Source organism: Podarcis liolepis, assembly GCF_965112155.1.
Source record: "Podarcis liolepis genome assembly, chromosome: 17".
NCBI lineage: Eukaryota > Metazoa > Chordata > Lepidosauria > Squamata > Lacertidae > Podarcis > Podarcis liolepis.
The window spans coordinates 1,362,142-1,383,342 of NC_139571.1; the positions used below are offsets into that span (position 1 = coordinate 1,362,142).

Here is a 21,201-nt window from a genome sequence, read left to right on the forward strand (position 1 = left end):
AAACCATGTGTTGAGATTCCTGCATTGCAAGGGGTTGGACTTACAATTCTATTATTCTATGTAGATTTGCTGAAAAATAGTATCTTTGACAAAATGCTAAAAAATTAGTAACAATGACAGGAGCTTTGTAAAAAAGGCAATAACTTCTCTAGCTATTTGCTTGCCTGCCCTGTTGTCCTGGAATGCTCTTAAAGGTTCTAAGTGTTCCAGAGTGAAAAGCATTTCCTGGGCTGGGCTGTGTGCTGAGGTTGCAGAGGTAATAGTAGGGCAGTACATTCCATTGTAGTGATTAGCTGAGTAGGAAGGGATGTCCTGGTAGACAATCATCTATTTGGGTTGTTGCATCTGGACTCATCTAACACACATATCTCTGACACAATAAAGTGGAGACCTCTGGGTTTTGCATCAGTCTCTGTTAGGCCTCTCAGTATATATAAACTAGAATTCAGGGCTTGCTTTCTCCATGGTAATGGAACAGGCTTAACAGGACTAAACATTAGGTTTAATTTCGGGCAGAATTGGCAACAATTACTTCTACAAAGTGAATGGAGATCCAACGCTGGTTACCAAACGTGAACCCTTTACCCAGAGTTTTGAGGCCAAAAAACCCAAAAGCACCACAAGCAGAAATCTTACTGCACACACAAGACACAGTTCAACGCTACTTTATTGACACTCATGAATTAGAGAAATATAAAATGATGTGTTTTTTAAAATGGCTCTCCTCCACTTCAGGGCTGAGTCCCACGTACGAAAGGGTCCATATTTTGTCTTAGTTTGATTCCTCTGTCAGAGGCTACTTGTGATTCTTGGATCTTCCTATGAGTGCTGGATCGGGCACTATTTCTTCTTTTCTTGTACTTTCTTGGAATTTATCTGCTTGTTTGCACTGGGAAAACCAAGGTGGGAAGTTTCTAGCCATCACCTGCTGGCTACACATCACCTGGACTCCTGGAGCGTATGAGGTTTTCAGACTTTCCGTTCTCAGTTCCAGTTCCAGTCTCTGTGCACAGCACAGAGGCTGGAATTTTAGGCTTTGTACACATCACCATTCTGGAACCCGGGTCGCTACAGGGCTCTTGCCTTTGCACCTGCTCCATCTTCACTTCCCAGGAGCACTGGCCTGGCTCCAGCTGAAAGCAAAATGGGACTGGAATGGACCCTCCGTGGTATCTGACCGGGCAAGAGCAATTCTTGTGTTAAAGGAGCATGCTGACTTAGAAGTCAGTTCCATTGGAACCAGCAGGGTTTTCACATAAATGGGTTTGAGACAGGAAAGGCAGTTCAATTTGTAGGTCTAGAAGGGGAATAAGAACACAAGGTGTAGGGAAGGAGGGCACTGAGCCAGGGACATGGTGTAGGAATATGGACAGCTACTTGGCCATAAAAAGGGATGGGGGTTGGGCTTAGGGGTCCAAGGATAGCCAATACAGATGGGCAGGGAACCTGTGGCCCTCCAGATGTTGATGAACTGCAGCTGCCATCGTCTCTCCCTGCTGGCTCCCCTGCCTGAGGCTGATGGGAATCGGGAGTCCAGCAACATCTGGAGAATTCCTCATTGCTGGACAACAGGGACACAGGAGGGACCTGCTACGTCAAAGCCAAAGAGCTTCAAGCGCTGGGGATGGGATTCTTGTCTGCACACTGGATTCTTTGCTTAGGAGATGCTTCTCTGCTGACTTGTGCTGAAGGCCCCACAGAGCCCGTGGTCCATGCATGGAGCCTCTGTGGGGGGGCAGGATCAGAGCTCGTGCTCCTGCGGTCTGATGGGGTGATCTGTTGGGGAAAAACAGGTTTGGTCAGGAAATATGGGCTTCTGATGACACCTGCAAAAAGCCATAACCTGGCCTGCTCTCCTGCCCCCTCAGCATCTGGTTCTGTGCTCATAATCCCATATGTGAATTGAAAACCAGGTGGTGAACAGATGTATGGAAAGCAACCCTCAACCTCTCCCCCCCCCAGCTGTGAGAGCAGCAGGGTGGTTAAAGGGTGCTCTGTGGGGGGAGTAACTCCTCTGTGACTTCTCCTCTAGGTCCTCCTCTACCATCCCCTCTCTGCCTTCCAAATGCACAGCACGCTTATCTGAGCAAATATATATGGGAATTGTGTGTGAATTAGAATCAGGACTGCATGTACTCTGCACAAGCAAATATTTGACATTATGCTGTAAAAGGGGGCCTCATATACAGATTTTGGGAATTCCCTGGGAAATGCAGTTATGTTGAGGGTCTGGCAAAACTAGGGGTCTCTAACAGATTTCTCAGCAGTGTGACCAAACTACAATTCCCATAATCCTTTGGGAGAAGCCATGACAGTTACAGTGACATAAAAGTCACTCCTGGTTTTTTGTTGTTTTTTTATAATGATATTTATTAAGCATTTTAAAATTACAAAAAAAACAAAGAGACAAAGAAGAAGAAAAAACAAGGGAAAAACAAACAGCAATCAAACAATACAAATCGATAAAAATCAAAAGCAAAAAGCAAAACCAAAACACATAACACATCAAAATCAAAAAACAAAAATAAACCACACAAATTTAAAAACAGATCCAATATTCTCAAATCCTTAACTGTCATTACCTAATTTCATTGACCTCCTCACACCTCCCTTTTTTGTATTCTAGTTATTAATTATTACAGCAAATCCTTCCCATTTTTCATAATATTCTGTCATTAAATTACCTTAATCTATTTTAACCTTATCTTACTATAAAAAACCCTAAAACTTAAAACTTAAATCTTATTTATACCAATTTCTCATAACCATAACATATTCTTGCATAGTTCTTTTTAACATTTCTGCTAAAGCCAAATAATTTCGTTCCAACATTTTTCTAATACTCATTAATTTTACAAAACAATCCTAAATATTTTTTTTAAAAAAAACTTTCTTCCAATCTTCATCCATCGTCTCTTCCTCCTGGTCCCGGGTTTTGTCAGTCCTTTCTATCCCATCCATCTAGTTCATTAACCTGGTAATCTTATGTCCGAGGCCCTTAAGTCTCCTCCATGTCCCTTCCGCAGATCTTCTTCATATTTATACCTGTACTTTACTTTGTCTCCTGGTCTTTTCATTCGTGGAAACTCCAACTTGACAGTATTTTTGTCCCTTCTCGACAGATCAGCCCCTTTTCCATAGTCCACACTGAACTCCATGTGGTATTTAAAAGCATGTTTCAAGGTCCCTCCAGAGTTGAGGACCCCCACAACCCCAAACTACTCACGGCCCATTGCCAGACTTGAAAAGTCAAGACATCCCTGCATAGGGGGGGGGGGTCTATCCAGCCCCCCCATCTCCACACCAAACTCAACTCTATCTCTCCAAATCTGGCTTTTTCCAAGTTCATTTGTCAGATCCAACAACTCATGTTCCTGCTGGGCCACAGCTCCCTCCATCTCTGCCACCCGAGGTCCAGCAACAACCTCCTCCCTCATCTGATCTGTCAGAGCACACTCCTGAGTTGATTCCTGGGTGGGCTCTATATAGATACCCACTACCTGTCCAAAATTTCTAATCGCAACAGTCATTAAATCCGTCTTCTCATGTAACTGTTCCAATAAAGCACTTGGCTTGCAGAAAGCATGCACCAGAGCCTCTGAATACATTGTTATGCAAGGTCAGAAGTCTGTTCCCATGATCTTAATCTGTTTGCAGCTGTGAAGCTCCCCAGTTCAAATTTAATAACAGTTTCACAAGCTCCCTCTAGGGGAGGAACTTCTATTTGTATCAATCTAACAACAAAGTTTCCTTTTTCAGATATTTTGTCAATATTTGATCCTTTAAAATGCGAAAGAGAACAATGGAATCATTAGGTTTCTCTTCTTTTAACTGTCTGTCAAAAACATTTGTCTATAGTCAATGTACTTCCCAAAAACGTCTGTCCTGACACCCCGCTCCCAGGTTCAAGACGGCGGAAAATTACTTTTCTTTACACTCTCTTCTGCAGGTTTAAACAATCCAGAAAAAATCCCCCCTCTTCTCCTGCTTCCGAAGGGGGTTCAGTAGTTTTAGATGATGAAAGTTGATCCTTTATAAACAATTTTCTAAACTCTAGTTTGCCATGTCTTTGCTTTAATCTATCTACAAGAAACGGAAGGCTGACTTCCTGTTTAGACCTTCCCGCTTCAGTGCCAAATTAAGAGGAATTTCTTAATCCAATTTTCCGTTCTACTCACAGATCGTTGTTTAAAGTCCAATTGTCCAAATTTGATCTGCTCACGAGTAGTTGTTTTTGTAGTCAAATTGTCCCAGGAAAAAGGTAGCGCTCTCCGGCAACGGCTGTGCAGCTTCGCTCCACGGAAGAAGCAGTTGACTTTCAGCACCGCGCCACTAACCCCTCTTCGCTCTGGAGCCCGTAATTGGGTTCCTTTACGGATTGGGGGCGCGCGAAAGGTGCCCGCCGAGTCCCATGGTCACAGGCTTCATCCACCTGTGATTTTTTTAAGGGTCCCTGCTTCGCCGTAGCGGAACAGACCTGTTTTCTGTGGAGCCAGTCCCTCCGGATCAGAGGGAATCCGCCATTACCGATGGCGCCACCCCGGAAGTCCCAGGCAGCTCCTGTTTTAGGGTTGGGTTCAATCACATACAGTGGTACCTCGGGTTAAGTACTTAATTAGTTCCGGAGGTCCATACTTAACCTGAAACTGTTCTTAACCTGAAGCACCACTTTAGCTAATGGGGCCTCCTGCTGCCGCTGCGCCGCCGGAGCACGATTTCTGTTCTCATCCTGAAGCAAAGTTCTTAACCCGAGGTAATATTTCTGGGTTAGCGGAGTCTGTAACCTGAAGCGTATGTAACCTGAGGTACCACTGTACTGACACATTTAGGTCGCACCATTATAATTGATTGGGAGGTCTTGCGCAACAAACCCACTTAAGAGATCAGATTTTTTGCAATAAGGAAAGTAGCAGGTCAGGAATTTGATGGTTTGATGCAACCATCCTCTAATCTTCCCACAAATAAATGAGAATGGATGCTTACTAAATATCCAACATTGTATGATCTGCCTGCAAACAAATCAGGATGAATGCTCAATAAGCAGGTCATTTGGTGTTATAATTGGCATCTCTGTTTTATATACATTATAACATGAAATAATAATGTAAAACTTTACAAAAATAGAATGAAAATAAATAGAAGCACCCCCTTCTTCCTGCCTAAGAAAAGCTTAGTTCTCTGTGGCTTGGACTACAACTCCCATCAATCCTTAGTCAGCAGGTTGGGGAAGAGACTGCGAGAGAGGAGAGAGAGAGAGAGAGAGAGAGAGAGAGAGAGAGAGAGAGAGAAGGGGAAATGGGGACTCACTGCAGGGCTGGTGCTTTCAGGTTTCTCTGGCCGGCTCCGGCGGGGTGCGCAGGTGATAACTGAAGGCCGCATCTGAAAGATCAGGGAAAGAGGTGTTTTGAGCTGGAGATGAGGAACAACACAGTGAAGGTGGAAGGAGCGCTTAGCCAGGACTTACCTGCTGCAACTGGGAGACAGTGAGGGCTGGCTCCAGGAGGGGCTTCCTCAGGGGGCATTTATGTGGGCAGGATGGGTGAAGCGCTTGAGAGTCTCTGCAAGGCTCAGGTCTGGACGTGGTGACACAGGGAACAGCAATTGGGATCTGTGCAACAGGAGGAACCCTCTGTTCCAGGGAGCTGAAGGGAGAGATAGAAAGCGTCACCTATACAGTATATCGGAGGTTTCCAACCTTTCTGAGTCCATGGCTCCCTTAACCACCTACATTCTTTCTGCAGCACCCCTGTGGGGCTCAAGAGCCCAGTTATAGCACCCCTTGTCCACAGAACTGGCAGACCCTCACCCTTTTTCAAACACCCTCCCTTGTGGAGTGTTCCCTCAGCCTCCTCTTCTCTCCTTGGGAGTCCTCAGGGCAACTACTACTCCCTCCCCCCGCCCCAAAGAGAGGTGCCTCCTCACACTGCCCCACAGGGGCCAGGGAAGCACCCCCTGGCCACCCCAAGAGGCACCCTTCGCCTGGGGAGCTTGTAGCCAGGACTGCTGCAACAAACAGCTGTGCAAGCCTTTAGGAGGCAGAGACAAGAGAGGGCATCAGAGGGGAGGAAAGAGGGACAGAGGCCAGTGTTGCCCGCGGCACCCTGGACCATCATTCAAGGCACCTCAGGGTGCCACGGCACACTGGTTGAAAACCACTTCAGTATGGAGGGTGCGTGCGCCGCTCTGTGCACCCGAGCAGCTATCCCACACCTGGGAGGCCCCCTCTGTGCCTCGCCTCCTCAGGAGTGCACCCGCCCTGGGCAGGGCGGGCACATGCTCCGCCGCTGTACAAATGATACTGGATTACAGGGCTAGATTAATCCATATGTGAAATCTGCTCCTGCACGGAGCCACAGCCTATTTGAGGGCCAATTGCCATGCTGTGAACTGCCTTGAGATCTATGGATGAAAGTTAGCATATTTGTTGTTGTTTAGTCGTTTAGTCGTGTCCGACTCTTCGTGGCCCCCTGGACCAGAGCACGCCAGGCACTCCTGTCTTCCACTGCCTCCCTCAGTTTGGTCAGACTCATGTTTGTAGCTTTGAGAACACTGTCCCACCATCTCGTCCTCTGTCATCCCCTTCTCCTTGTGCCCTCCATCTTTCCCAACATCAGGGTCTTTTCCATTGGAGCCTCAGCTTCAGGATCTGTCCTTCCAGTGAGCACTCAGGGCTGATTTCCTGAAGAATGGATAGGTTTGATCTTCTTGCAGTCCATGGGACTCTCAAGAGTCTCCTCCAGCACCATAATTCAAAAACATCCATTCTTCGTACATTTGATTAATTAATTAATTAATAATAATAATAATCTAGAGAGTCTCTCTTTGGAATCCGGGGTCTTAGCCTCACATCACAGGAAACAGCAGTGAAGAAGTGGTGCAAAGTGCTCTCCCCTCACCCCCCCTCACTTCAGGGATTAGGGATGGAGCGTCATGTTTCTTCCTTAAAGTCTTGCACTTTGTCACTTTCCCTGTGGAAGTTAAGCCCTGTCTGCAATGCGGAAGGAGGCATGCCTGACCCCACACTAGATCTCTTGGCAATTCTCTGCCACTTGGATGCCAGGCTAAGCAGTGACCCTGTGCTAGAACTTGCTGGTCAGGAGGCGGCTAGATGAAGCTCTCTGGGAGACGTTGGACCAGTCCCGTTTCTCAGCCTGATCACAGGGTTGTTGTGACAATAAACTGGGAGGAGAGCAGAAACCCATGTCTTCTGTTAGTCTTCATGCACTGGCAGAGGAGAAGGTGGCATCTGGAGAGACGAGACTTCAGAATATGTCTCAGAGCATCTTGAAGAGGCCACCCAGTAATGTGGGTGTCACCCTGTAAGTCATTTTAACTACAGCTTTATACCCACAGACAGAACTACGGCTTGTATTCATCCCTACCCCCAGTTTTGTTTTAAATATAAGCACAACCTAAACAATTAATATAAAATAGTCTATACAGCTTATTCATTCTACACTTGAGGGACTGAAGCTGAGAAATTAATGAGTTGCCCAAGGCTCTTCCTTCCCAGTTAAAATGCGCCTGGTCCCCATGGAACTGGGACCATTTAAAAATAGGAAACCATCGTTTCCAGACAATTGGCATGCCTATAAATATGTGCACCCTTAGGCTTAACTACAGAAAATATAATGCCTAATTTACAAAAGAAATTTAGTCTTCTACTCTGAATACATTTGATAAAGTTGTGCGTTTGTACATTTGTATGCCACTGTTCCTCCAAGAAGCGCACTGTGGCAAACATGACTATCCTTCTGCGCATTTAATCTTCACAACTACTTTGTGAGGTAGGTCAGGCTGAGAGATTGGGACTGGCCTGAGGATGACTAGATAGTGAGCTTCATGGCTGAGGGAGGATTTGAACCTTGGTCTCTCGGGTCCAATACTCTAACCACTGAAGAGTGGAAATATATAAAAAAAGTAATTGTCCAGAGGCACCTAAGAGACCAACGAAGTTTGTTCTTGGTATAAGCTTTTGTGCGCATACACACTTCTTCAGAAAGCTTATACCAAGAACAAACTTCGTTGGTCTCTTAGGTGCCTCTGGACAATTTCTTTATTTTTTATATATATTTTGACTGTGTCAGACTAACGCGGCGACCTAGACTGAAGGGTGGGAATGAGCAGGGCTTTTTGGTGCCTTTGCCATGCTAAGAGAGCAAGGTGTGGTGAGTTCCAGCACCTCTTTTTCTAGAAAAATAGCCCTGGGGATAAGGAAGGGCTTTTCACTTTCTACACTACATTTATATCTCACCCCTCCTCCAAGGGCCTCCAGACAGTGCACGTGGTTTTTACAGAGTACAGCGTCCATTTTATCCTCACAACAATCCTGTGAGGTAGGTTAGTCTGAAAATAGGATGGGCCCCAGGTGACCCAGTGAGCTTCATGGCTGAGGGAGAATTTGAATCCTGGGCTCTCAAGTTCTAGTCCAGCACGCTAACCACTGTGCTGCACTGCTTCTCTCACATTTATCAGTGCATCGGGGATTCTAACGTATGCCAGCAACTGCATAGCTCTAAAAGCAGATGTTAGAGCAAATTAATTCAGAATAAAAACATGTTTTGCAAAAGTAGTGGCCTTCAGTGCTTATTGAAAGATGGACTAGGTGAGGGCAAATCATGATCTCTGGACTCAAGGCTCATTTTCCCCATCTATGAAATGGGAATAACAGTGACCTACTCCACAAGAGTAGGAAAAATTGGATAAAGCATTAGGAGAAATTGGATAAAACATGGTAAAGCTGTCTTCATAATTATAATAAATCAAATCCTGTATGTTCATATATCTACGCTTTTACACCCATTTTGCTTCCTGCGTTGTCTTCTCCTAACAACGTCCCCACTACACATAGCTCCACCGGGACTGCAGACAGTATTTTCTAGGCGCGGTTCAGAGCTTTAGCTGTTCAACCGTCAACCTGTTAGTGGCAAGAATCTGTTTGTGACTTGGGCAGCACCCAGCACAGAGCGCCCAGAAGGCAGACAGGAAACCCTGCCCTGGGACTGTGCAGTGTGGGCTCACTCTTCTTGCGCAACGGGGAGCTGGCGGGATTAGAGGAAGCGCCACAGCACCTGTTTTGCATGCAGAGACCCCTAGTTCAGTCCCAGCATCTCCAGGTAGGGCTGGGAGAGAATAATAGCATCACGAAGTGGGGGGTACCCCAAGGGTCATCTAGTCCAACCCCCTGCAAGGCAGGACTCTCAACTAGATCATCATACAAGAAAAGCATCATCCAACCTCTGCTTAGAAAGCTCCAAGGAAGGAGAGTCCACCACCTCCTGAGGGAGACTGTTCCACTGTCAAACAGCTCTTAATGTTAGAAAGTTCTTTCTGGTGTTAAGTCAGAACCTCCTGTCTTACAACTTGAAGCCATTGTTTCTGCCCCTACCCTGGCAAAACCAGCAGTTTTCTATGGAGAACCATTTGCTCTGATTCACTGGTAAAACGGGGGTTTTCCTAGGGGAAGTGCCAGGGCAAAAACCCAAAGCCTCTTGGACATGGAGCTTTAAAGAGCGAAGCTGTGCCTGGAGACTGTGACGCAACCGGATGTCAGAACCCTATAAATCAGCAAGTCTTGTGTCACCCTTGGCTGGCCATGAGCACCATGGTGAGGGGCAGACTGACACACCTTGCAGGGCTGTTTTAAGGGTTGCCAGAGGCCGGAGCCCAAACATTTCAAAAGTTGCTTCAAAAATGCTGAGCCCTTATGCTACAACGCCCCCTGGTGGTCCTCAAGGTCACTCACGCTGCCACAGGCCCGCAAGTCGATCGCTTGACTTTCGACGCCCTCTGCCCATGCAAGCTCCGTTCAGGGCTTCTCACATCCACACTGGGCTTGCGTTTGATGGCATAGACAGGCAGCCGATGGGCTGGGAAGCGGGGGAACCTCGGCTCGTTCTCGAAAGACGACTGACCTGGAAAGAGAGCGCCAATGAAACATCTTGCAGTGCAACTTGACAGCAGGGTGGACGGGAACGCTTGCGTGGGGGTGCCGTCAGGGATGGCTCACCCACGAGGCAAGGCAAGGCAACCGCCTCAGGCAGCAAGGTCCCCGGAGGCAGTGGATCCCGCTGTAGGTCTTTATCCCCCAAGGCTCCTGGTGTTGAGCTTCACTCCTCCCTTCTTTCCTGGTGAGAAGGGGGCACCATTTTGTGGTTCACCTCAGGTACCAAAATGTCTGGGGCTGGCCCTGGGTGTTGTGGGCATGAGAGCAAGAATGGACCTGGCACTGGCAGAAAGCAAGTTGGCTGGTTTCCCATTATGCAATGGTGACTGGGCAGAGGTCATGGAGACCCAGAGAAGGTCAGGGATCCTGCATCAAGGAGTCCCTGCCTGAGCTGCTTCAGGTCGTGATGGATGTGCTCCTGGAGACACCTAGTTTGGTTGTCCTAGGGTAAGGTTACCAGATTGTTTTCAATGAATCCGGGGACACTAGTCAACTTCAATGGATTTTGTATGGGGACTGATTTGTAAATCCAGGGACTGTCCCCGGGAAATGGGGATGCCTGGTAACCTTATCCTAGGGGATTTTAACATCCATGCCAACACGACCTTACAAGGGGCCACTCGGGACTTCGTGGAAAGCATGGCCTCCATGGGGCTGTCCCTGAATAAGTCTGGCCCAACTCATAGCCGCGGACATGTCTTAGACCTGGTGTTCACCTCTATGGATGTTGGTGATCTGACACTAAGTAAAAGCAAAACAAAAGAAGTGCCATGGTCAGATCACTTCCTGGTGCAACTGGATTTCTCTGAGACCCTTCCCCTCTGCAGGGAGGTGGGACTGATTCGGATGGTCCGCCCCCGCCACTTAATGGATCCAAACGGTTTCCAGAGAGTGGTAGGGGATGCTTTATCCCATGTTGATTGCCTTTCAGCTGATTGCCCGGTGACCCATTGGAATACGGAGTTAACCAGGGCTATTGACTGGCTCCGAAGTGTCTTCTCCCTCAGTTTCTCCCGGAGCTGAGGGTGATGAAACAATTGCTGAGACGGCTAGAGTGCTGGTGGCGGAAATCGGACCAGATCACGGGTTAGAGCTCAATGTTGAGCCTACCAAGTGGCGACGGTGATGGCAAAGAGGACCTTCTTCATCGCCTCTATTGCATCTGCAGAAAACAGCCTTATAGCAGGGCTTCTTAAAAGATTGCTCAGCATGAGACAGCAACAGCTGTCAGTCTTTGAGGCTGAACCCCCTTCTCAGAGCCTCTAGAGCAAAGAATGCTATTGCACTCCAGCTCCCATCAGCTCCCACAGTTATGGGCAACAGTCAGGGGAAATGGGAGTCCAGCAACAGTGCAATCCTACACGTTGTCTCAGCAGTAATCCCCATTGAATTCAATGGGACTTACTCCCAGGTAAGCAGGTTTAGGACTGGAGGGCCTAAGGAGTAGAGGGCTGGATACATCTTGATTCAAGTGCTTGTGCAAGTACATGCATGAGCATGAATACTAAAGTGCTGCTTCACATACTGCACTGGGGGAAGTCAATTTTGAACTGTTGATAACATCCTGTGTAATCTGCTATATCCATAACCAAAAGGACAAACACCACTGGGGCTTTTGCCCAGAAGAGGCTCTTGCAGAACAAATGAAGGCAGCGGACAGACTAGAGCATTCAGCAGTGTACAATAATGTCAGGCTTTGTGGCTCTGGCAGGGATGCTTATTACGAAAAGCAGCCGTGTTATAAGCGTGTGTCTGTTTTCTTGAGTGTGTGCCTGCCATGATTCCACAGGAGCGCAGAAAAGGCGCAGAACATGGCACTGGGCACCACATCTGGAGAATCTCTGCTTTCATCTAAAAACAGGTGTGAGCAACACATTTGGAAATGCCAGAGAAGTGGTTAACCTTGATTTCCTGTGGTTAAAAGTGGTGCCTGACATCGCTCCTCCCCATGACTAGAAACTATGCAGGAAGGGAAACACTGAAGAATAAATTATGCTAAATGAGAGTCTAAAAAAAGGGCACAAGCAACATATCAGGCATCAACATTCATTTCTTAAAATGTAGGATTCAGATTGTCTGGATGCAGAATTTTATTTTATTGTTTAGTGCGGAGGTCACAAAGCCCTTGCTCTGGTGTGCATGTCTCTCTCTACATGGTGTGGACTGAATGGTAGCAGCTGTCCAGGAGGGGTCTTTCTGATCTTGCTACCAAGAATCCTTTAATCAGAGATGGCTGGAATGAAAGCTCTGGACTTCCTTCAAGTTTCCCTTCTGCTTTTCTCCAAGACTGAAGATAAAGGGAATAGTCTGTGCTGACTTTGTAGCCATGAAGATTTCAGAAACAAAAGGGAAAGATACTCAGGTGTCAACAAATTCCACAAAATGACCGCCTTTCCAAGTTCTGTTTTCAGATGCTTTCCCCCTGAGATGCAGATGTTTAACTTTTTTAAAAAACTCCTACACTGACTTTGTCTGGCACCTGTCAGGGATTATTATTATTATTATTTATTAAATTTATATACCACCCTATACCCAGGGGTGTCAGGCGGTTCACAGAATACAAGCTTTACCACCCCACCCCACCACCCCACCCACTCCTGTGGGAAACATGATCTTCACTTTTATTAGGCTTCTAGACAGTGCCACAGGGCCAGTCTGATTTCGCAATGCACTGCTACGCTCTCCTGCTTGGCCACAGACCCAAAAGACCCGGGGAGTTTTGAGCAGCAGCACTTCTCCACCCCCCAGGTGGGGCTGCCTCCTGTTTGCCATGATGACTAGAGCAGCTGTCTGGGCTGCACTTGAGGCTTGTGAGGATCAGCTGCTCTGAATGAGCCTGTTGAGAATGGCAACACTCTAAGTCTTAGGGCAGATGCAGAAAAAGGACTTGCTATCGCCCTCCTAGGACTGAACTGCCTCAGGGTGCAGATCCCATTCTGAATGCCCCTCATTCAAAAAAGAAAAAGAAAAAAAGGAATTAAAAATCCTATACCCATAAGAAATGAGCACATTTGGGAAAAGAGCCTAGCTGAGCCATGCTAGGTGTCTATGTGCAGGGAGACTTGGCTTTCATTCATTCATTGATTCATCCATTTATTTATTTATTTCAAACAGGGATGAGGGATGGGGAACCTGTCGCCCCCCCCCCTGAGGTTGTTGGGACTCAAGCTCCCATCATCCCCTGCCAGCGTGTTTCCCCATCCCTGACAGCGTGACCGAAGGTCAGGGGGTAATGGGAGCTGTATTCCAAAGGCATCTGGGGGGCCACAGTTTCCCCATCCCTGATATCCCTTTTAAGGCCAACCATTCAAATACATGCGCAGTTCCCTCCATCTGCATTCTATGTGCAGCTCTAGGTCGGCAATGCCACTTGCCTTTTCTGAGCGCATAAGTCTGGACCTCAAAGAAAATGTCTGGGCTGAATGCTCCTTCCTTTTTTCAAAGTGGGTGGAGCAATGGCATTGACTAATGGTTCCTGTTCAGACAGGTACTGGTGTGGCACCCGACACCATTTCTGTATGCAATGTGCCTCTAGACCTGCGTTCGTAGGTTGTGGGATTAGTTAATTAGCAGTGCACCCTGTCCCATATTCATGCCAGTTCTCGCTTGTTTCAGAGCGCTTGCCCAGATGTGTGGTGGGGAAAGCTATTGGGGATGAGAGCCAACTTCACATCATAGGCGTGAAACTGAGGACAATACTGCCTGGATCTGCCAAAGTGAGTTCAAGTCCATGAAAGCTACTGATGCAATACATCCGATAGGTCTCAATGTGCCAAGGATCCCTTTTTTGACCCCCTTCCCTAGCTGAACCCCACTGTTCCTGCTCTAAGACAGAACACTTCCCCCACCCAAAGGGGATTCTAACACCCCTTATTTTTGTGGGCTGCAGTCAAGATGAGCACATGGTGTGTTACCATAATCACTGTAAAAGACAGAAGCCTCTGCCCCAGAGAGCATACAATCCAAATGTGAAGACAACAGTGGGGGAAGGAGGATAGACACAGACAAGAGTAATGTGTGCAAATCTAAAAGGAACCACCAGCTGGTGGGGATAAACTGTTTTCCTTTTTCAAAAGGCAGCCTATAAACCTATAAAACAAATAAAAATAAAAGTATGCATATTGAAAAATCAGAAGGAGGTGAATGTGTGAACGAAATACTGCAAGCAGATTCAAATTAAAAATGGAAAATTTTCTCTCCCCCAATATACTTCCACTCTAATATGCACCTCTAAGGGTGGGGGGGTGGAGCAAGGCAGTGTTAGAGTGGCCGGCCCTGTGAAGTGGGCCACTGAGGAGAATCGAAGTGGGGACACCTGGAAGAGCCGAGATGGTGGCAGGCAGGGGGCTGCCTCTCCCAGGCCGAGCGCAGCTGGAGCCTGCAATTGCTTTTCATGCCCTCAGGAAATGGCTGATACGTGGTGTAGCAGGAACAGGGATCCGTGTGCAGCATTAGGCTCAGCACTCAGCCAGGTTAAAGGGGATGTGCTCATTTTAACTGCTACATCCCACTGCCTCTGCGGCTGCAAAAGGGAGCACTGGAAGTTGCACACAAACTGCATTAAAGGCAAGGGTTTGTGGGACTCACCTTCCAAGATGTAGACCTTGAATCCACTGCTGATGCCTGTGGTGTAGTGAAGATCAGCCAAGGCCATCTCTGCTGGGAGGTCCTCACAGGAGAGTTGCCGCTTGTTCGAGAGAAATTCGCTGCAGAAAGCAGGGCCACCCTGAATCTAGATGTTTAATCTGCTCAAGCTGTGGGTATTTCGAGATCTTTCTCTACTCCAGCAAAGGGAGGCTCTGAATGCGCCCCCTTTTCTCCCCAGGGCTGAAGGGGACCACCAGTTCTCTGGACCCAACAGGTTGTTCTTCGAAGAGTGCAACTTTCCGTCACCACCCACAGCATCCCTTCTTGAACTTTTGGATTTCTACCTAGCAGAGGCAGAGAGGTGGGGCTAGAATTGGCCAGTTCTAACAGGCCCGACACCCTCCTCTCCCCTCTCTTGTTAGCCCCTCAGGGCAAGTGTGTGTGTGTCTGTGCACTATGTCACACCCTTGTGGGGAGGGGGAAGAGAGTGCAGGGCCCCCCCAAGAGGCAGGCAGGTGTGCAGCAGATGGCGGGGAGGGGGATATTCCAAGGGGATGAGCTGTACAGAGCTTCCATTGACAAATGCTGGAAGAGCAAGGAAGCACTTTGGGGGGGGGGGATAAGGGGTTTGAGCATAAATTTGGGGAGATTCTGATCTGCTAATCTCAGTGTCTGTGGGGGTGTTACAGTTTGCATTTTATACTTTGATTGCTGCTTTGTACATCATACGGTTGATCTCAAAACAAGCAATTTACTTGTTTCACACTTTTTAAAGCCTATATCAGTTTTCATTTCTAATTTGGTATTAGTTGATCAGTCAAATACAGTGGTACCTCTGGTTATGTACTTAATTCGTTCCGGAGGTCCATTCTTAACCTGAAACTGTTCTTAACCTGAAGCACCACTTTAGCTAATGGGGCCTCCTGCTGCCACCTTGCCACCAGAGCACCAGATTTATGTTCTCATCCTGAAGCAAAGTTCTTAACCCGAGGTACTATTTCTGGGTTAGCAGAGTCTGTAACCTGAAGTGTATGTAACCCAAGGTACCACTGTACATAAAGGGACGGATGGCAGGAAAGGGTCTCAGAGGTCCATCCTTTGAATGCATGAAGAATGGGGAGTGGGCATGGGCGTAGCCAGGACCTCAGTTAGCTATGTATTTTTATTGATTTTTATTGATGGGGGGCAGCTGCCCCTCCCTGCCCCCTTTGGCTACCCCCATGGGAGTGGGTATGGCATTGAAGCCTGGGAGAAATGTTTGAGATGTGTGCTTCTGAGAATCTAGAGGGGATCAGAGCAGGCACGAGGATTGTGTCAAACCAAATTCAAACCCCCCCCCCCCGTAATCTGCTCTGAGCTAAGGCATGTGCTATGCGTCCCCCACCCACCACTTAGGTAGTGATGAGGTGATGGGAATGTATGTAATGAGGTGGAGGCAGGGTTGAATTCTGGGTGGAAATCTGGGGTGCTACTGAACTGGGAGAATAGAGGTGCATGTGACAGAAAGAGAAGAGATCGGAGGAGAGAACAGAAGTTGGCTTGCGCTCTGTGGGAAGCTTGTGGGGTACCTGTATTTTGGAAACTGATTTTTTTTACTGTACTGCAGAATGTTCAAGCGGTTTCTCTTGCATTATCTGGTTGCAGCCTTCCCAACAACCCTGTAAGGCAAGACTCTGCACCCACAGCAGCTGGAGGACGGAGGCGGAGAGGGAATTCATGGCAGCGGACAGGGTCCAAGCAGGGGGAGGGGGCTCCCTGGTTCTTAGCTCAGGGAAGTTTGTGGAAACAGCCCAGGAAAGGGTGGCAGGCTCTGGCAACAGAGAGGTTAAAGGGAGGGGGCCCCACCCAGTCCTGGCGTGAGGGAAGCCACGAGCCAAGCGAGCCCAGTGACTTGGGGCGCGTGTCAGGGCTGGCTGCCCCACACCCTTGGAAGCAGTCGGGCTGCATTCCACGAGCCTTCTCCACCCTGGCTTGCCTGAGGGAGGGAAGATGGCAGGCCTGGGTTGGACCAGCAGGCCTGTCTCCCCTGGCACGCCCCATCCTGCCCCAGAGGCAGCTGTTTTGTTAGGAAGGAGTGGAGTCTAGTGGGTGAGGGTGAGGAGTCTGGAAGTCTGGACTTCTGAGTGGACTGGGAAGGAGGTGGGGAAGGGAACCAGCAAGTTTAAAGCAGCAGGCTGCAGGGCAGGATTCCTGGGCTTGCCCGGGTTTGCCCCAGAGGCACAGATCCAGAGATTTTCTTCTTCATCTAGCTTCGCTCCACCTGCATGGCAGTTTCCTTTTCAAGAACAAAATCTCCCTCCAGACATGCATGAGGAGGACTAGCGAAGAAGATCTGCCTGTCTGAATGCACAACCAGGGAGGCAGAGAAAAATAGCAGTGAAATTCTCCCTCCTGGCCAGCACTTAAATACGCTTTGTTTCTGCTACTAACCTGGAGACTTACCCTTTAAAAACAAGACGCAAAAGTGCCCCTACCTCCCAGAGCCTTTAGCAGCAGCAAGATCTCAAGATCTTAGTTGGGGATAAAAGGCTGTCTCAAACAATATCTCTCCCGATTTGGCCTATGATGTGTGGAGGGGAGTGAGGTTGTGCCTGCTCCACTCTTGAGACCCCTGATGGCCACACAAGGATGTAACATTCACGTACAACATGTGTAGGCATATTCCAACATATTTAGGATTTCTCTCTCTTTTTGAGTGGATTTTCTGAATGAAGTATGGTAATCTAGCAATCATCTGGGCCTATTTGTTTTTGGATTTTCTGTGCATTTTGAAAATCACACCACTTAGTCAGGACCACTGGGCACTTTCCGTGCTAAGGCCTGAATCCCAGAAGTTTGTTGTCTGAGCCTGGGGTTCCCCTTCCATTTTGGCAAGTGCAGTGAAATAATGGGCAGGTGAGCTATGGGAAGAACTCCAAAATAAGGGACACTCAGAGAGACCATAAGAAAATGACTTTTTAAATGTGTCAGAAAACTAACAGTACTTGTCTCAGGGGAAGAGACGGCAACTCCCATTTCCCCAATTAACTTGAAATGAATGCCTCATTGTCACAAGGCACTGTCCTGAGAAAGAAAGAGCAACAGATAAGCCTTGCCTACAAAACTACTTTGAGAGCCTCCAGACTGTCAGTGCATAAGTAGATTGCAGGGCTGCGTCACCCAGGTGCAACAAATCCATTTAAAGCAAACAGATGTTTGGGGGTTGGAAAATGATGAGGAATTGCACAGAAAAGTGTGGGACTAAGGAATTACTAATGAGAACATGTGTAGACATCCTGCAAACAGATCAGGATGAACGCAGGCTGAATGCTCACCGCCATATAACAGCCCAGGAAACAAATCAGAGCAAATGCTCAATGAATATTGGATATAATGATGTAAGAACCACATAAGCTTTGTGTAAGTAAATCAGGATGCATGAATAAACAGGCCATATGTTAAAGCTCTTAGGCACACCTTCACTATTGACCAGAGCTGCCATACACCTGGGATTTCAAAGGTGGGAGGATGTTGCGAAAAAAGCTTAACAATTTTGGAGGTGTCCAGATATGCCAACCCTACTATTGACACAATGGTGCCATTTTACTAGGGCTTTTTCTTCAAGCTTTTAAAACACCTTTTGCCATTTTTTTTTTTAAATGAAATATTCACAGAATAGTGTTTAGGTGAAAAAGCACTGTGGTACAAATTAAAGTATTGCCTTCTTAAAGCAGACTTCCTTTTCTGGTTTTAACAGCCAGTGCTGTTTTGTCACTATGTTCGCCCCTTCTCCATCCATAGAGATCCACAAGTGTGTAACCTTTTAAGAGGGTGTTACAGTGAAATAACGAGCGAGCGAGCAAGTGAGTGCACACACAGTGTGCTACCCCACGCAAAGTGTGGAAAGTCAGTTGCAATTCCACACGCAGCTTACAGCAGGAAAGTAGGAACAAAGTAGCTCTGGGAGACACCAGTTTGGATGGATCCTGAGAGTGCTCTGGAATCACATACAGTAAGTGAGTGAGAGGGAAGAAGAAGGCATCGTTAATGGTTTCTTGAGTGGCACATATTGGCACCCGATGGAGACTCAAGAACAGATCTTGGAAGGCAAAACTGGGCTGCCTTCTGCTTGTCCTCCCCCCACCCCTTTAAGTGAAACTGCCTCTTCCCTTCCTTCTGCCAGAGTCTCCCTCTCCCAAGAGGAAACCCCCCTCGAACACACCTTCAACAATCCCTGCCCAGAGGCAGCTGCATTTTTGCACTCCAGCTGGTGCCGCCTGGGCCTCTGAAGCATCTGGGAGGCTTGTGGTGCATCTGGGCCAGGAGTTCATGCCGGGCTTGTTGCAACTAGCTGGGAGTGTGCTGCAGTGGTCTGCGTTCAGGCCTGCCTTGCTCCTCCCTGGTGGCGCTACAGGTGGAAGCACGAAAAACAGCGAGGTGCTGAGGAGCTGAGCTGCTTTGTTATAGCTCAAGGAAAGGGTTTAGCGTCACAACAGAAGTCACCACACAGAAGGAATGCATTAGGATTGCTTTGGGTGTTCCTGCCTCTGCCACCATCTGGAATTATGTCCCTTTAAAGACCTTTAAAGAAGGCATCCCACCACAGCACACATTAACAGGGTAGGAAAAGCTTCACTTTCTGAATTTCCACTTGTCACACCTTGCCCTTTAAGGGCTCACGAGCAAAGCCAGAAATCAACCTGGCAATCCTAAATCCTGCATCGCTCCATAACTGCATATGTCCCAGACTGTCTCAGTGTTGGGGTATTTGTTTCAGGCCCCACAATGAGTGCCGGCCAGCTTTTTGTCACCCCCCCCCAGTGGTGACACCCGGGGCGGACCACCCCTACCACACACCCTTCCTCCCCCCCTGGCTTTCAGCAGTGGTTGTGGACAAATTAACAAGATTATACCAAAGAAGCCTGAGTGAAGAAAAATGCTTTCAGCATTTGTCAAAAGCACAAATGGTAGGATCTTGGCATATTTCGGGGGGGGGGAGTTCCAAAGATCTGGTCCCACAACTCTGAAGGCCCAATTCTTTGCAGAGGTCAGCTGGGTCTCTTCAGCAACCCGTGACAGAGGGGCCACGTTGTAGCCGGAGTGTTGGTCTCTTGGGTAACCGAGTGCCTTGCATATGCATGGAATCCATGTTAACAAAGTTTGAGTCACTCAGAAAAGGACACAATGAACATGTCGGGGTAGATTTTCTTCATTGCCTTCATAGATACATGGTAGGCAGAATAATGTGCTCCAACACGTGTTTGATCAGGTTTGCAGTGACCCTTGCACCATCTGAGTTTTCATTGCACACAGCTCCATACCCTCCAACAGATGAAAATAGGGACATTTCTCACTCCCCCAACTGACCCTTCTCACCCCCCATTCCCCCCACCTGCAGAGCATTTCCTATCAGAAGAAGGGCGAGTGCCACCCCCACTACCCCAACGGGACATAGTACCCATGCCCTCAGAAAACTCCTTAATCCCAATTTTATTTTATTCTTTGGTAGATTTACAAACACACACACACACACACACACACACACACACACACACACAAATAAATTTTAGAAAGGGGCAATATAGGATGTGGATGAACAAAGCATTTTTAAAATAATAATAAAAATCAAGACTCCTTGCGCTCTGCTCTGCTTCCGCTTTCTACCTGCCCAAGGTGGCCCAAGGTGGCCCAGGGCTGGGCCCTGGCGGCTGCAGCCCCTCCTCACCCACAGCCGCCCAAGCGAGGAGACTGGCAGCAGTGGCCATGGAGAGGCCAGAGGATGCTCCCTCACAACTGCCACTGCCCCCACCATGGCTTGGGCCAAGCACCAACTCCTCCTCCTCCTCCTCCCTGAGCTCGGTGCTGGAGGAGCTGGTGGGTGAAATAGGGGCATTCTCGGATCAAATCAGAAAGCAGGATGGCTTTCACAATTCTGGGACTATCCCTGGAAAATTGGGGCACTTGGAGCATATGCAGTTCCTAAGGCCTGAATAAAATATTGGGGGGCCAAGTAAGCACTGCCTTGCACAATTGACCACATGATGCAATGCATGGATACCATTTGAATGGCAATGCTCATCAACTTGGGGGGGAGGCCCCCTCATATATTTTACTAGGGCACCAAAGACCCTTTGACCCCTGGAGGTTGGCTCCTATGGGGCCTATGATAAGCTGCACAGTAACACAGGATCTCAGCAGGATTGCCAGTTCTCTCTACTAGAAAATACCTCAGAGCACACAAGGATCCATCATATTCTATTAGGTCACATCAACACCATACGTTTAAAGTACATGGCAGCCCCCCACCCAAGAATCCTGGGAACTTTAGTTTGGTTAAAGTTGCTGGGAATTGTAGCTCTGTGAAGGGCAAGCTACAGTTCCCAGGAATCTTTGCAGAAAATCTGTGTGTTTTAATTGTGCTTTAAACGTAAGGTGTGGAGGTGACTTTAGTCTTCAGGGTGGGATTGCAGCCTTGCTGTACACACACAAGCACACACACAAGTCCTTCTCTTTTCAGGCCACCTTGAAATGAAAACGCATCTTGGTTTTGGTGCAGACATTTTCAGAGCATGGCTTCCTTTCCTCTAAAACGATGGGATTCCTTCTCTGGAGAGGTCTCTTGGGATCCCTCTCTTCCTGTGCTTAGGCAGGCCCTTAAAGCACATTTACTTCATCAGGCTGTGCTGATG

The 21,201-nt window shown here is 47.9% G+C and overlaps 1 protein-coding gene and 1 long non-coding RNA gene across 2 annotated transcripts in view; both read right to left on the minus strand.

Annotated features, from left to right (window-relative positions):
- Positions 1 to 649: 649 nt before the first annotated feature.
- On the minus strand, positions 650 to 14,882 carry LOC310696742 (uncharacterized protein). Its single transcript, XM_083482669.1, has 5 exons — positions 14,534 to 14,882; positions 9,746 to 9,914; positions 5,465 to 5,642; positions 5,308 to 5,379; positions 650 to 1,776 (listed from the first exon to the last, which is right to left on the minus strand). Exons 1-5 carry the CDS (start codon positions 14,598 to 14,600, stop codon positions 1,612 to 1,614), a joined length of 651 nt encoding a protein of 216 aa, XP_083338795.1. The 5' UTR covers positions 14,601 to 14,882; the 3' UTR covers positions 650 to 1,611.
- LOC310696755 overlaps positions 650 to 21,201 on the minus strand; it is a 114,471-nt gene continuing 93,919 nt past the window's right edge. Inside the window, exon 2 of the long non-coding RNA XR_014520712.1 lies at positions 650 to 1,543. This is a non-coding gene — a long non-coding RNA (uncharacterized lncRNA). The remainder of the gene's footprint in view (positions 1,544 to 21,201) is intronic.

Bases quoted from the DNA above. Each gene is read 5' to 3' on its own strand.
- LOC310696742 (XM_083482669.1), bottom strand. From the start codon at position 14,600: ATGGCCTTGGCTGATCTTCACTACACCACAGGCATCAGCAGTGGATTC. The intron at 5,643-9,745 runs GTGAGTGACCTT...CTCTCCCTTCAG, and splicing joins ACTTGCGGGCCTGTGGCAGC to CTCCCTGGAACAGAGGGTTC. The intron at 1,777-5,307 runs GTGAGTCCCCAT...TTTCCCCAACAG, and splicing joins CTGAAAGCACCAGCCCTGCA to ATCACCCCATCAGACCGCAG.